The sequence below is a fragment of the Heterodontus francisci genome, chromosome 37 (assembly GCF_036365525.1).
Source record: "Heterodontus francisci isolate sHetFra1 chromosome 37, sHetFra1.hap1, whole genome shotgun sequence".
NCBI lineage: Eukaryota > Metazoa > Chordata > Chondrichthyes > Heterodontiformes > Heterodontidae > Heterodontus > Heterodontus francisci.
This window is the reverse complement of record NC_090407.1, coordinates 10,913,570-10,930,600: the sequence shown is the minus strand read 5'-3', so window position 1 is coordinate 10,930,600 and position 17,031 is coordinate 10,913,570. Positions and strand designations below refer to the sequence as shown.

The 17,031-nt window shown below is 44.6% G+C and overlaps 1 protein-coding gene across 5 annotated transcripts in view; it reads right to left on the bottom strand.

Annotated features, from left to right (window-relative positions):
• ptpn11b (protein tyrosine phosphatase non-receptor type 11b) overlaps window positions 1–17,031 on the bottom strand; it is a 197,853-nt gene that overhangs the window by 35,495 nt on the left and 145,327 nt on the right. For 4 of the 5 annotated variants that reach the window (XM_068017060.1, XM_068017061.1, XM_068017059.1 and 1 more), the window contains 4 exons: window positions 12,598–12,714; window positions 10,874–10,987; window positions 8,903–8,999; window positions 8,341–8,420 (listed from right to left, as the gene is read on the bottom strand). In XM_068017060.1, coding sequence (XP_067873161.1) covers window positions 8,341–8,420; window positions 8,903–8,999; window positions 10,874–10,987; window positions 12,598–12,714 — 408 coding nt within the window. The remainder of the gene's footprint in view (window positions 1–8,340; window positions 8,421–8,902; window positions 9,000–10,873; window positions 10,988–12,597; window positions 12,715–17,031) is intronic. The other variant, XM_068017063.1, reaches the window with a different exon arrangement.

Genomic DNA, 17,031 nt, shown 5'->3' with positions numbered 1-17,031 from the left:
CCCCTAGCCAAGCTGTTCCAGTACAGCTACAACACTGGCATCAACACTGCAATGTGGAAAATTGCCCAGGTATGTTCTGTATACAAAAAGCAGGACAAGCCCAACCCGGTCAATTACCGCCCCATCAGTCGACTCTCAATCAGTAGTAAAGTGATGGAGGGGTCATCAACAGTGCCATCAAGCGGCACTTGCTTAGCAATAACCTGCTCAGTGATGCTCAGTTTGGGTTCCGCCACTCAGCACCTGACCTCATTACAGCCTTGGTTCAAACATGGACAAAAGAACTGAACTCAAGAGGTGAGGTGAGCGTTACTGCCATTGACATCAAGGCAGCATTTGACCAAGTATGGCATCAAGGAGCCCCAGCAAAACTGAGGTCAATGGGAATCGGAGGAAAACCCTCTGCTGGTTGGAGTCATACCTAGCACAAAGGAAGATGGTTGTGATTATTGCAGGTCAATCATCTGAGCTCCAGGACATCACTGTAGGAATTCCTCAGGGTAGTGTCCTAAGCCCAACCATCTTCAGCTGCTTCATCAATGACCTTCCTTCAATCATAAGGTCAGAGTGGGGATGTTCGCTGATGATTGCACAATGTTCAGCACCATTCGCGACTCCTCAGATACTGAAACAGTCCGTGCAGAAATGCAGCAAGACCTGGACAATATCCAGACTTGGGCTGATAAGTGGCAAGTAACATTCTCACCACACAATGACCATCTCCAACAAGAGAGTATCGAACCATCGCCCCTTGACATTCAATGGCATTATCATCGCTGAATCCCCCACTATCAACATCCTAGGGGCTACCATATGACCAGAAACTGAACTGGAGTAGCCATATAAATACCGTGGCTACAAGAGCAGGTCAGAGGCTAGGAATCCTCGTAACTCACCTCCTGACTCCCCAAAGCCTGTTCACCATCTACAACGCACGAATCAGGAGTGTGATGGAATACTCTCCACTTGCCTGGATGGGTGCAGCTCCAACAACACTCAAGAAGCTCGACACCATCCAGGACAAAGCAGCATCTTCTACAAACATTCACTCCCTCCACCACCGCCACACAGTGGCAGCAGTGTGTACCATCTACAAGATGCACTGCAGCAATGCACCAAGGCTCCTTTGACAGCACCTTCCAAACCCAAGAACTCTACCAACTAGAAGGACAAGGGCAGTAGATGCATGGGAACACCACCACCTGCAAGTTGCCCTCCAAGTCATACACCATCCTGACTTGGAACTATATCGCCGTTCCTTCACTGTCGCTGGATCAAAATCCTGGAACTCCCTTCCTAACTGCAGCGGTTCAAGAAGGCAGCTCACCACCACCTTCTCAAGGGCAATTAGGGATGGGCAATAAATGCTGGCCTGGCCAGCGACGCCCACATCCCATGAATGAATGAATGAAAAAAAAAAATTAACCTGTTGATTGCAAAGCAGGCAGCAGGCCAATTTTGTTCTGCGTGCTCATTTCAATGATTTCAGCATCCCACCAATGCTAACTGCACTGTCACTTGCCTTGGTGCATGAGCAGGGGCCCAATATTGAGTGGCTAGCACCACTTAAAGCTCAATAGCACTGCTTAAAGCTAGCACCTCTTTAAAGGGGTGGCCGGAGCAGATGCTGGCAGTCGTGCAGGAAGTGAATCTAACCTGGGAAACACTGGACACAGTAGAGAGTGGCCTCCAAGCTTTTCGGAAGCTGTACTGGAGGCCTTGGTGGAGGAGGTGGAAGGGAGGATAGATGTCCTGTAACTACTGCAGGATGCCAGGAGGCCCTTCAGACACGCTCAAACAGTAGTGGGAAGAGATAGCTGCGGAGATCAATGCCAGGAGTCAAACCCCGAGGACCTGGAAGCAGTGTCACAAGTAGTTTAATGACTGCATGATGGATCAAGATCAGTGAATGCATCTTCAAAAGCCATAACCTATCAACTGCACAATTTGCCTCAGACACTGCTCAATTCACCATATCCCCATCACTCACCTACAAACAATATTTAACAATCAGAACTCATACCAGAGAGTCATACGCTCCAATGCATGCTCACACTCTTAGCACAGCTGCAAACCTCACACCCACATCTCACAGCTTGCGTGAATTGCCAGCTATTCAACCACGACAGCCATATGAACCAATCACATTACACCACACTTACTGACATAATTCCTTCTCTCTTGTTGGACAAGGTATCACACAACTGGAGGCAACAGGAGCTAACTGGAGAAGGACAGACATGCCTGCATGCCCTAACCGAAGAGACGACAATACTGGCCATTATTGGGATCTTCATTGCTGAGATTGTGGCCAGAGGAGGGCTGAATCCATCGGTGGATGATGAGCCTAGGGAAGGGAGTGCAGATAGTCTCAGTCATCTCATTATCAAAAAAGGAGGTGGTGTTGGTGTCTTGCAAAGCATTAAAGGTAGATAAGTCCCCAGGGCCTGATGGGATCTACCCCAGAATACTGAGGAAGGCAAGGGAAGAAATTGCTGGGGCCTTGACAGAAATCTTTGCATCCTCATTGGCTACAGGTGAGGTCCCAGAGGACTGGAGAATAGCCAATGTTGTTCCTTTGTTTAAGAAGGTGGCAAGGATAATCCAGGAAATTATAGGCCGGTGAGCCTTACGTCAGTGGTAGGGAAACTATTAGAGAGGATTCTTCTGGACAGGATTTACTCCTATTTGGAAACAAACAAACGTAATAGCGAGAGACAGCATGGTTTTGTGAAGGGGAGGTCGTGTCTTACTAATTTGATTGAGTTTTTTGAGGAAGTGACGAAGATGATTGATGAGGGAAGGGCGGTGGATGTTGTCTATATGGACTTTAGTAAAGCCTTTGACAAGGTCCCGCATGGCAGACTGGTGCAAAAGGTGAAGTCACACGGGATCAGAGGTGAGCTGGCAAGATGGATACAGAACTGGCTCAGTGACAGAAGACAGAGGGTAACAGTGGATGGGTGTTTTTCTGAATGGAGGGATGTGACTAGCGGTGTTCCGCAGGGATCAGTGCTGGGACCTTTGCTGTTTGTAGTATATATAAATGATTTGGAGGAAAATGTAGCTGGTCTGATTAGTAAGTTTGTGGACGATACAAAGGTTGGTGGAGTTGCGGACAATGATGAGGATTGTCAGAGGATACAGCAGGATATAGATTGGTTGGAGACTTGGACTGAGAAATGGCAGATGGAGTTTAATCCGGACAAATGTGAGGTAATGCATTTTGGAAGGTCTAATACAGGTGGGAGGTATACAGTAAATGGCAAAACCCTTAGGAGTATTGACAGGCAGAGAGATCTGGGCGTACAGGTCCACCAGTCACTGAAAGTGGCAACGCAGGTGGATAAGGTAGTCAAGAAGGCATACGGCATGCTTGCCTTCATCGGTCAGGGCATAGAGTATAAAAATTGGCAAGTCATGTTGCAGCTGTACAGAACCTTAGTTAGGCCACACTTGGAATATTGCGTGCAATTCTGGTCGCCACACTACCAGAAGGACGTGGAGGCTTTGGAGAGGGTACAGAGGAGGTTTACCAGGATGTTGCCTGGTCTGGAGGGCATTAGCTATGAGGAGAGGTTGGAAAAACTCATTGTTTTCACTGGAACGACGGAGGTGGAGGGGCGACATGATAGAGGTTTACAAAGTTATGAGCGGCATGGGCAGAGTGGATAGTCAGAAGCTTTTTCCCAGGGTGGAAGAGTCAATTACTAGGGGACATAGGTTTAAGGTGCGAGGGGCAAAGTTTAGAGGGGATGTGCAAGGCAAGTTCTTTACACAGAGGGTGGCGAGTGCCTGGAACTTGCTGCCAGGGGAGGTGGTGGAAGCAGATACGATCACGACGTTGAAGAGACATCTTGCCAAATATATGAATAGGAAGGGAATAGAGGGATATGGGCCCCGGAAGTGCAGAAGGTGTTAGTTTAGGCAGGCATCAAGATCGGCACAGGCTTGGAGGGCCGAATGGCCTGTTCCTGTGCTGGTCTTTGTTCTTTGAAGATGACAGTATCCTCATAATTAATCCTCCTAGTCACATCCCAACTCCTCTCATCGCAGACTCTCTTCTGATTTACCAGCTGCAGATGGTGTAAGAATTCACCTCTTACTCTCCACCGCCCCCTCTCTGTACCACAACCTTCCTCTTGTGCCTCTCTCAGAAACCCAGGAAGTGCAACCTGGCAGGCAGTGAAGGTACAGCAAGACAGAGATCATGAAGGAGAGAGGGGAGGCGGTGGCGTAGTGGTAATGTCACTGGACTAGTAATCCAGTGGCCCAGGCTAAAGCCCTGGGGACATGGGTTTGAATCCCACCACAGCAGATGGTGAAATTTGAATTCAATTAATAGAAATCTGGAATTTGAAATAAAAGCTAGTCTAATGGTGACCATGAAACTATTGTCGATTGTTATAAAAACCCATCTGGTTCACTAATGTCCTTTAGGGAAGGAAATCTGCCGTCCTTACCTTGTCTGGTCTACATGCGACTCCTGACCCACAGCAATGTGGTAGACTCTTAAATGCCCCCTGAAATGGCCTAGCAAACCACTCAGTTTCTCAAGGGAAATGAGGGATGGGTAATAAATGCTGGCCTTGCCAGCAACGCCCACATCCCTTGAACGAATAAAAAAATGAATTGTCATTTGATTTCACACTTATAGCCACCAGCTCAGATACTCACACAGTGCGTGATTTAGAGGATAGCATGGAGACGAGATCTTCCTGTATTAAGACAAAGAGCACAACTGGCCTGCAGTCAGGACAGTGGGCAAGGATAGTGAAGTTGCCAGCTTACTGGAGGATAAGGTCGCACACGGGTTCTGCTGCACAGGACTTAGATGAGCACTTTCATAGGACAGCCTACAGAAGAATACTGATGAGAATGCACAGCGAAATGACTGGTGCATTGGGAAGCCTGCCAGAAAGCCTGCTATCAATTTCAAGGAGCATGGAGGAGTCTATCACCAACTTGGCACAAGTTGCATATCATATGCTTAAAGTAACTTTAAGCAACTAAATCTAGTTAGCTGGACTTTCCTTTGATGGGCTGAATTGATTAAGTGAATATTTATTACATTGAACAGAACCTCAGTTACTTTGCGTTCTGTGAAATGTGGATAATCATTTAATCACAATCAAATAATGTAGACTGGTATAAACTTTTGAATTTTGTGGAATGGCAATATGAGTGCCATTCCCCCTTTGTCCTTCATACTCTGACCTCCTGCTGGAGGGGGTTGAACCACTGCTTAGAACCCATCCTTTCCACAATGGAAATGGTAGCCCTTTCTGTTCACATACTTGTGGGCCCAACTGTGATGCAGCAACTGGTAGCTGATGTCGCAACTTCCATTGCAGCACAAGCAGCAGCCACCCAACATTTGAGTGCTGTCATGCAAGGCCAGCTTGTGTGCAAAGGGGCTTGCAGAGTGTCACAGCAGTCCAGCAACCTGTCCTCCAACAGATTATCAGGATTGCTGAAACAACACCTGGGGACAGGGGGTGGGCGTGTGGCAGTGGCTCAATGAAGCATGAACCTCAAGACAGCATTTGTCCTGCCACCCCTGCACCCCTCCACTAGTGCCCCTTCTGTTGACTGTCAGCCATCCGCCTGCCACCCATGCTGAGATGAAGCAGTTCAAAGCCAAGCCTTCTAGAATCAGAACGTTGTTCAATCAGCAAACATCTCAACTTCTGACCTTATGATGGAGGGAAAATCATTGATGGAGCAGCTGAAGATGGTTGGGCCTAGGACACTACGCTGAGGAACTCCTGCAGTGATGTCTTGGGGCTGAGAAGATTGGCCACCAACAATCACAACCATCTTCCTTTGTGCTAGGTATGATTCCAAACCAGTGGAGAGTTTTCCCTGATTCCCATTGACTCCAGTTTTGCTAGGGCTCCTGATGCCACACTCTGTCAAATGCTGCCTTGATGTCAAGGGTAGTCACTCTCACCTCACCTTGAGTTCAGCTCTTTTGTCTACATTTGGACCAAGGCTGTAATGAGGTCAGGAGCTAAGTGTTGCTGACAGAACCCAAACTGAGGGTCAGTGAGCAGGTTATTGCCGAGTAAGTGCTGCTTGATAGCACTGTCGATGGCACCGTCCATCACTTTGCTGATGATCGAGAGGAGACTGATAGGGCAGTAATTGGCCGGGTTGGAGTTGTCCTTTTTGTGTATGGGACATAACTGGGCAATTTGCTACATTGTTGGGTAGATGCCAGTGTTGTAGCTGTACTGGAACAGCTTGGCTAGGGGCGCAGCCAGCTCTGGAGCACAAGTCTTCAATACTATTGCCGGAATGGTGTCAGGGTCCATAGCCTTCAGCTGTTTCTTGATATCATGTGGAGTGAATCAAATTGGCTGAAGACTAGCATCTGCGATGCCTGGGGACCTCAGGAGGATGCAGAGATAGATCATCCACTCTGCATCTGACAAAAGATGATTGTAAATGCTTCAGCCTTGTCTTTTGTGATGTGCTGGGCTCCCCCATAATTGAGGATGAGGATATTAGTGCAGCCCCCTCCTCCTGTTAGTTGTTTAATTGTCCACCACATTGGATGTGGCAGGACTGCAGAGCTTAGATCTGATCCGTTGTTTGTGGGATTGCTTAGCTCTGTCTGTCACATGCTGCTTCTGCTGTTTGGCACTCAAGCATTCCTGCATTGTAGCTTCACCATTCTAAGGTATGCCTGGTGCTGCTCTTGCATGCCCTCCTGCACTCATGAAACCAGAGCTGATCCCCCTGGTTGATGGTAATGGTAGAGTGGGGGATATGCCAGGCCATGAGGTTACAGATTGTGATTGAACACAGTTCTGGTGCTGATGTCGCACAGCTGCTCATGGATGCCAAGTTTTGAGTTGCTAGATCTGTTTGAAATCTATCCATTTAGCACAGTGGTAGTGCCACACAACACGACGGAGGGTATCCTCAATGTGAAGATGGGACTTCGTCTCCACAAGACTGTACAGTGGTCACGCCTACTAATACTGTCATGGACAAATGCATCTGCGACATGTAGATTGAGGACGACGAGGTCAAGTAGGCTGGAGCTGGAGATATTTGCAATAAGTTCATTGCCATGGTCACCTTCACAGTCACTGGCAATGCAGTCCTTGCCTTCCTCTGAGGTAGCAGTTGTGCCTGCAGCAAGTGGAAGGTTTCAGTGAAGACTGCTCCCTGAACACCCTGGGCAGATATTGCCTCCTACAAAGAGCCCTTCTCTCCCTCCCTCTTCAAGCGATGTGTCCTGCTCTGTGTAGCCTCTGTTCATTCACCAAGTCATGTATTTCAAGGGGATTGCCTACTAATGCACCATATCCAGGTGCAACTGCTTCATGCAGAAGACTTGAAATCAGCAAAAACTCCTTCAGCACCTGACACACCACTCCCTGTAGACTTTTGAAACTTTGAACAACTATAGAAAGCAACAAACACCTCTAGAATCTAAGCAACAGCAAGAAGAAATCAAACAGCAACTGAGCTATAAGTAGTTGATAACCCCTTTAAAATGTGTTGGTGGTGGTGAGGTGGTGGGATGAGAGTCCTTCCTGCTGCTGAACACGTATTCAGCTCTGCACAGTTAAGGTAGGGCATTAAGCTATAGCATTGAGCTCCAAAACGGCACTGCTGGTGTCAAGATAGCGTTGCACGCTCATTAATGTCATGAACTGCCTGCTCTGCACAGTTCCGATGGCTGTTCACTGCATGTGTGCCAACGTCCTCAACAATATATGTCATTTGATGCAATTCGCTCAAGTTTGCGCACACAACATGGGTGCAATTTTGGAGCTCTAAGGGCACTTGTAGCATCCAAAAAAACTGGCATAAATGATCTCAATTTCTTGCCTTGTATTGAATTTGCAAATTGTGGAGTGGTTCCAATTAAGCTAAGAAACATAGGTAAGAACCAGTGACATTTGTAGTTATGTCAAGTACTTTCAGTCTTTGACGTGCAGAGGACCCGAATTCCAAATTTTCTGTAGCCAGAGAATGAATGAATTGGAACTCTCAGTAGTACAATAGCAACAGCATCAGTGCTGGTGAAAGACTTAGTTGCCAGAGTAAGGATGCTATTTTTCTGACCTGTTCGGTTCTGTTTGTTTTAAATGGAGAAGTTTAATTAATGTATTATTGATATATTTAAACTTTAGCATCATAAGCCCAAAGGAATGTTGACCTTGGAATTGGCCAAATGACCATGGGACTGAGTTTTTAGATTCCCAGACTGCTTTTTGGTGATGTTCAAAATGCATAAGGTTGGGCATAACAAGCCAATCAGGTTAAAATTAGAATTGAGAATATAGTCATTACAAACCATCCTGAAGAATAGGCACTTACTGTGATATTATTAGCATTGATATAATCTGATCCCAATATTGTTTCATCCACTTCCTTCAGTGTAACTCTGGTATTATCAACTACAAGAAGAAAGTAATAATTAGGAGCATTAATATATAGTCCTTGAACCTATACCTGCAATATCCTTTTCTAAGGTTTTACATCTGGGATAGCAAACTTGCATACTGCGAATTACATGTACTATGATTAGTAGAAGTTTGTTAGACATAGAAAAACTGCTGAGATGAGAGCTTACAAGAGACAGTTCATTGCAACTGTGCACTTTGCAACATTTCACTACAGTTGGTATGCTTGGACAGTAATAATATTTGGAAGCATTAACTCAATCTCTATATTTTAACTAACATCTGTCCAAAATTGTAAAAAAATTAAATCAATAATGGTCATCCATGAATAGAAGCATAGCATCAATTTATAACAGCATGGTTTACGTCACAAGTTTGATGAACATGCCCATCTTCTCACAGAATTGAGCTTTAATTGAAGGCTATGGATCATTGACAGCATGAGAATGCTGACACAAATCGAGAAGTCCACTTACATGGTAAAATATTTTTGTATCTGTTCTTGCTTTTGTTTTCTATTCTCTGTCCCTCCTTTCTGCTATACAGTAGTTTATATTCTTGTTGCTGAAGAAGCTGTTGAAGAAAAATGCAAAAACTGCATATCATATGCTTGAAGTAACTTTCCTTTGATGGGACAAATTGATTAGGAGAACATTTATTACATTTCACAGAACCTCAGTTACTTTTTTGTTCTGTGATATGTGGATAACTATTTAATTACAATCAAATAACAATGTAGATTGGTATATACTTTTTAATTTTGTGGGATGGCAACATTCCTCCTTTGCCCTTCCTACTCTAACCTCCTGCTGGAGGGGGTTGAACCACTGCAAAACAAGGAATTCAGATACTACAGCAGTATTCAAAGAGATGTTATAGCCTACTGAAAAAAGTATTGCAATGCAATTTTTGTGTGAAATCTAATAAAGAGGTCAAGCCAAGTTCTGCAAGATGACTGATTTAAGGCACTTTTATATTGGTCACTTCAGTAGTTCAGGTCAAGGTAGAGTGATGCCTTTACATATCAACGTGTATACATTGCTAAAATTTTAGACCCACCTTGTCCTGGGTCTACGACTTTGCTGTCATATTAAGGGAACTGGTTTTAGCAACATGATGTCCAGCCACTGATACATGGACATCAATCTCTTGCAACCTGAACTAAAGAAGCATCAAAATACCTTTAAAGAGGCTAAAATAAGACATGGGACAAAACCAAGTTGAGTAGGTGAGACAAAATGTAATTACCAAAAAAAAGTGCATCAAGTAATTGGGTGGTCAGGTTACAGGTTACATGGAGAGGTCAGAGAGCTGTGGATGCTCAATCATTGAGTATATTCAAGACAGAGGTCAATAGATTTTTTGGTACTAAGGGTATTAAGGGATATAGGAATAGTGCGGGAAGGTGGAGTTGAGGTAGAACAGGGTTGTCTAAACTTTAAGCAGGGGGGGGGGGGAGGCACATTCCAATTTTCGTCTTACATGGGGGGGCCGGTAAGTCAATTATAGAAAGATAAAGGCATTAAAATTTATCTTACTATCAAAACAACAAAGCTGCCTATTTGTGGAGAAGCTTTAAATGAGAAGACTAATTTATTGACTTACTTTCTGGTCACTATGTTGGACATTGATTTCATGAGATACCTGGCACTTCTTTGCTCGCACAAATAGTTAATATTTTCCCGCACACTACTTGTAGTGATGCGGAGTATTCTGGATAGATGTTATTCTATCACTCTCTCTGGCCTCCCCTCTCTCGGTCTCTGCTCCCCCTCTCTCTCTGCCCTCTCCGTCCCTGACCCCTCTCTTGCTCTCCCTCTGTCCCCCTTTCTCCCTCTGCCTAGGCTTCACCGCCGCCGGCATTAATGGGCTGGGCTTTCCCAGTGTCGAGGCCCATGGTGGGCATCTGTCGGAGGCATTTCCTGCCACACCCCCACTCCCCCAACCACTACGACTCCTGATGTCGGGGGGGAGGGAGGGCTGTAAAATACATCCCTGCAAGTCTGTTTCACAGCTGACAGATCCAGACATCGGAAACAGCAGTTTCTGAACTTGGGACAGATTTGGAGTTTTTTTTTTAAAAAAGGCCACTGGAAAACCTCAAATCTGTCCGATGTTCAGAAACTGCTGTTTCCGATGTCTGGATCTGTCAGCTGTGAAACTGACTTGCGATCTTTTTTAGAAGCCAGTCTGACAATACGGAATTTCTCACCTCCAGTCATGGACCCCTGGGGAGGATAAGGAACATCCGCGGGCCGGATAGAAACATTTGGCGGGCCAGATCCTGCCCTGTAGGCCGTATTTGGACAACCCTGGGGTGGAAGATTAGCCATGATCTTGCTGAATGGCGGAGCAGACTCGATGGGCTAAATGCTCTATTTCAGCTCCTATTTCTTATGTGAACTTGTTCTATTCTGTGTATTAAAAAAATATATAGTCCTCCTTACCTCAAACTCTTCCCAAAAGCCTTGCTTGGCCTTTTCTGTGTTATCAGCTGTTTTATTGAGTTCCTTCACTCGATTCTCTATGTTTGCAGCATTTATTCTTGTTGCATTAAATGGCTGTGAAAAAAGGTACTCCATTAAAATGGCAACTTTTTCAGTTAATTCAACAAACAGAAACAGCTAAATTAAAATGTACCATCAAGTCCACTGAAAGCTAACTAAAACAGTAGTGGTTCTTTACATGATTTTGGGAGAGAAATTCAACTAGCAGGTATGTGTTTATCCAGAATAAAATCATTGATCTCCAAATTTGGCACCTGAACTATGTCAGAATTGCACAGGAACGTATACTGATTTGGACAAGTTTCAATGAGTGCTATATGCTGGAATTTACAAAGATTTCATAAGAACATACAAATTAGGAGCAGGAGTAGGCCATTCGGCCCCTCGAGCCTGCTCTGCAATTCAGTAAGATCATGGTTGATCTATTTGTGTTTCGAATTCCACACTCCCATCTACCCTTGATTCCCTTGCCTCACACAAATCTATCTACCTGCGCCTTAAAAATATTCAATGACCCCGCCTCCACCATCTTCTGAGGCAGAGTGTTCCAAAGTCGCACAACCCTCAGAAAAAATTTCTCCTCATCTCTGTCCTTAAAGGACTTCTTCTAATTTTAAAACAGTGCCCCTAGTTCTGGATTCACCCACAAGAGGAAACATCCTCTCCACATCCACCTTGTCTAGATCATTTAGAATCTTATAAACTTCTATCAAGTCTTCCCTCACTCTTCTAACCTCCAGTGAAAACAAGCCCGGTCTGTCCAACCTTTCCTCATAGAACAACCTGCTCAATCCAGCTATCAATCTAGTAAACATCCTCTGAACCGCCTCCAACGCATTTACATCCTTAAATAAGGAGACCAAAACTGCACACAGTATTCGAGATGTGGTCTCACCAATGCCCTATATAACTGAAGTACAACATCTTTACTTTTATTTTCAATTCCTCTAATAAAAGGATAGCGTTCCATTAGCCTTCTTAATAACATACTGTACCCGCATACTAACATTTTGTGACTCCTGCACCAGAGCACCTAGATACCTCTGCACTTCGGAATTCTATAGTCGTTCTGCGTTTAAGTAATACTCTGCTTTTTTAATCTTCCTGCCAAAATGAACAACTTCACATTTTCCCACATTATACTCCATCTGCCAGACTTTTGCTCACTCACTCAACCTAGCTATATTGGTGTGCAACCTCATGTCCTCTTCATAACATACTTTCTTCCCTATCTTTGTGTCATCTGCAAATTTAGCTACCATGCCATTGCTCCCCTCATCTAAGTCATTGATATAAATTGTAAAAAGTTGAGGCCCCAGCACAGACCCCTGCGGGACTCCACTTGTCACATCCTGCCGATCAGAAAGAACCCATTTATGCATACTCTGTTTTCTGTCAGCCAGCCAGCCAAAGAACAGGCACTGGCATGATAGGCCGAATGGCCTCCTTCTGTGCATTCATTGATTCATAGATGCACACATACATTGATATTATAATAATGTAAATTCCCCCACCCCAGGTTCCAGTGCTACAAATGAAAAATATTAAAATATAATGGTGCATTTGTCAGATTCCCTTTTTGTGCCTTTTCAAAAATAAGCTACCACTTTGGAAAATTATCCAGGAGTAAATAAACCTACCCCTTAGAAGGGCAAGTACTGTACCTGTTTAAGGTGGACAACAATTCCTGAAACTTCTACCATTGGGTTTTTCTTGTAGTGTTCCACTAAGTCTGTAAGTTTGTCAAATCTTTCACCTCCACCAACGTCATACTTCCCATCCTGCATCAAAATTAAAAACAGACTGATTAAAATGCACAGATGGCTTGTAATATAGAATCAGTCTGGTCAGAGGTTTGGAGCCAAAAATCCTCTCAGTTTGAAATTTTAATGGGGGGTTTATTGTAAATTTAACATGGAGCTGCTTGCATATAGATGGGCTGTCAAAATTCAATAAAGCCCAAAAACAGGGGCAGGGATCATGATGCATGATTAACCCCCACCCATTCCCTCCATGCAGGTAGCATGCAAACTTCGCCCTGTCTGTTCATTACCATGATTATAGCGTGCATCCACCAAGTGTACTGCTGGGTGGCTGCTCACCTTAGCACAGGACGCAAAATCGGAGAGCCTAGTGCCATTTAAAGCAAGCCGCCTCTATTTACGGGCGGTCTCCACCTTTTAAAGGGGAGGTCCATTTTGATTGGAGCAGGTGCTGTAAGTGGCTGTGGAAGCGTGTCCGAGCAAGAAGAACACTGAAAGTTGGCGCAACAAGGCAGAGAGTGGTTCCAAAGTTCTCTGATGCAGCATTGGATGTGGACAGGAGGAGAGAAATCCTCTGTCCATAGAGGACCAGGAGGCCCTCCATTGAGACACTACAAAGACAGTGGGAGCAGATAGCTGTCATGCCAGCAGTTTAGCCCCGAAACCTGAATGCAGCTTGGCAAGAAGTTCAATAAGCTCACACAGATGGTCAAGGTGTGAGTGTATCTTCAAATGCCATATCTTTACAAATGAATAACTAGCCTCACACACTGCTCAATTCACCAACCCCTTCATTCACCTACCAACAAACTCCATCAAGCTTGACTCAGACCTCACAATCAAAGTTTCAACTCACCCTGCTGCACTCCTACAAGCCTCATACTCACATCTCACAACTTGCACACACTGCCAACTATTCAACCATGACCAGCACATCACCCAAACATATTGCAACAGACTCACTGACATACTTCCCTCTTTCTTGCAGGACATCAGGACAACATGGCACACAACACAGGTAGCAGCACCTAACTGGCAGGTGACAGGCATGGCTGCATGACAAATATTTCCAAGGCAAATGTCAGGGAAAGAGGGGGAGCTCCTGCTTACCAGCCTTATGTGGGATCCAGCTTGTGAAGAGAGACTAGTATGCCAATTGAGATGGGCATAGGTGAGCCCCATTGAGGGAGGGGGTATTCAGGGCAGGCAATTATAACAGACACCCAAACAATGTTGAAAAGAAAATCTTAAATTTTCTCAATTGTACAGGTGCAAAAGAGGACATGGCTGGTGTTGGTAGTCTGAACAACTTTTTCCCATGGTGGGTAGGCTCCAGATTTTCTGCCTCAGTGAGGCAGGTGGGTACTAGAGGTGTGTCCACAGTGGTGCAGGTGTCTGCCTTGCCCATACAAATTAGGTGCCCTACCACAAACTCGGAGCCATAATTTTTATATATTATGATAACACACAGTCTAGAATGCCCAAGAGAATGAAATGATGCCATACCCCTTAATAGGTAAACTCAGTGAAGACTGTCAGCATCATTTGAACCTTGAAGTGTATCATTACCTTGAAATACATTCTATAGTATGTTATACACCAACTAGAATGATAGCGATTCCTTACTTTTTTGTTTCTATTTCAGTTTTTATCGGAAGGGAACATCGACAATGTCAGACAGTTGGTGCTCATGAACCATAGATCATCAGTGCTATTCAAATTTATTTTACTGTCCAAAACAGGGGAATATCTCAGATTCTATAATTTCTGTAGACTAACAGTTGCGGGAAGGTGACTGATGGATAGTAAAACAATTTCAGTCTGCTGATAACTTGCATGAACTTCTTGGAAACTTACTCTCTCAGTTTCAGACTTGGTCATCATGACCTTCAGACAGAAACCCTTTATTGTATGACAGCACAACTACTATTCAGACGACATTTTTCATCATAACTAGATTCTCCTTAATCAAGTAGTGGCTTTAAAGTAATATATAATGTCCAAGAACATGTTCATTCCCTCTCACTCTGCTCCTCTCCCTGTCTTACTTAAAAATTTGCATATTGGTAATAATGTTTCTGCAGCCTTCTGAACTAAATCTCAACTGTTAAAAAGGAAAACATTTATAAAAGAATAATTGATGGCAATTTTTACTGCCAGATTAAGCCAGACACTTTTTTGATATTATTAATTGTAATTTCCTCTCAAAAAGGTTCCTCCATGAACTGTTGCGTATAGAACCATAGAACAATTACGGTACAAAAGGAAGCCATTCAGCCCATCACGTCCGCGCCGGCCAAGAAAACTAGCCGCCCAAACTAATCCCACCTTCCAGCACCTGGTCCATAGTCTTGCAGGTTACAGCACTTCAGATTCATGTCCATGCACTTTTTAAAGGAATTGACGGTTTCTGCCTCCATTACCATTCCTGGTAGTGAATTCCAGACACCCCCCATCCTTTGGGTGAAAAAGTCTTTCCTCATCTCCTCTCTAATCCTTCTACCAATCACCTTAAATCTGTGTCCCCTAGTAACTGACCTCTCCACCAGGGGAAGCAGGTCCTTCCCATCCATTGTCTAAGCCCCTCATAATTTTGTACACCTCAATTAAGTCTCCCCTCAGCCTCCACAATTCCAGGGAAAACAACACTAGCCTATCCAATCTTTCCTCATAGCTGCACGTTTCAAGTCCTGGCAACGTTCTTGTAAATCTCCTCTGTACTCTCTCCAGAGCAATTATGTCAGACTTTTACAGCACAGAAACAGGCCCTTCGGCCCAACGCACCTGTACAATCAAGCACCCGTCCAATCTAATCCCATTTTCCCACACTTGGCCCATTGCCTTGCATGCTATGGCATTTCAAGTGCCCATATAAATACTTCTTAAATGTTGTGAGGGTTCCTGCCTCTACCACCGCCCCCTTCAGGCAGTGTGTTCCAGATTCTAACCACCCTCTGGGTGAAAAATTATTCCTCAACCTCCTGCCCCTTAACTTAAATCTATGCCCCCTGGTTATTGACCCCTCCACGAAGGGAAAAGGTTTCTTCCTATCTATCTCATCAATGCCCCTCATAATTTTGTAAACCTCATTCAGGTCTCCCCTCAGCCTTCTCCGCTCCAAGGAAAACAACCCAACCTATCCAGTCTCTCTTTATAACTGAAATGCTCCAGCCCAGGCAACATCCTGGTGAATCTCCTCTGCACCTTCTCCAGTGCAATCACATCCTTCCTATAGTGTGGTGACCAGAACTGTACACAGTACTCCAGCTGTGGTCTAACCAGCCTTTTATACAACTCTAACATAACCTTCCTGCTCTTATATTCTATGCCTAGGCTAATAAAGGCAAGTATCCCGTATGCCTTCCTAACCACCTTATCTACCTGTGCTGTTCCTTTGTCTTGTTAGTCCTCCCAAAGTGCATCACCTCACACTTCTCAGGATTAAACTCCATCTGCCACTGCTCTGCCCATCTTACCAGCCCATCTATATATCATCCTGTAATCCAAGACTTTCCTCCATACTATTTACAACACCACCAATCTTCGTGTCGTTTGCGAACCTACTATATTCACGTCTAAAATCATTAATGTACACTACAAACAGTAAGGGTCCCAGCACCAATCCCTGCGGTACCCCACTGGTCACAGGCCTCCATTCGCAAAAACAACCCTTGACCATCACCCTCTGCCTCCTCCCACTAAGCCAATTTTGGATCCAATTTGCCAAATTACCCTAGATCCCATGGGCTCTTACCTTCTTAACCAATCTCCCATGCGGGACCTTATCAAAAGCCTTACTGAAGTCCATGTAGACTACATCAACTGCTTTACCCTCATCTACACATCTAGTCACCTCCTCGAAAAATACAATCAAATTTGTTAGACACGATCTCTCCCTGACAAAGTCATGCCGACAATCCCTGCCTCTCCAAGTGGAGATTAAGCCCGTCTTAGAATTTTTTTCCAATAATTTCCCTACCACTGACGTTGACTCACAGGCCTATAATTACCTGGTTTATCCCTGCTACCCTTCTTGAATAATGGTACCACATTTGCTGTCCTCCAATCCTCTGGTACCTCCCTTATGGCCAGTGAGGATTTGAAAATTTGTGTCAGAGCTCCTGCTATCTCCTCCCTTGCCTCACATAGCCTGGGATACATCTCATCTGGTCTGGGGATTTATCCACTTTTAAGCCCGCTAATACAGCCTTTTCAATGCTAATTTGATCAAATAGGTCATAATCCCCCTTCCCGATCACTACACCTACATCGTCTCTCTCCATAGTGAACACAGATGAAAAGTAATCATTCAAAACCTCACCTATATCCTCCGGC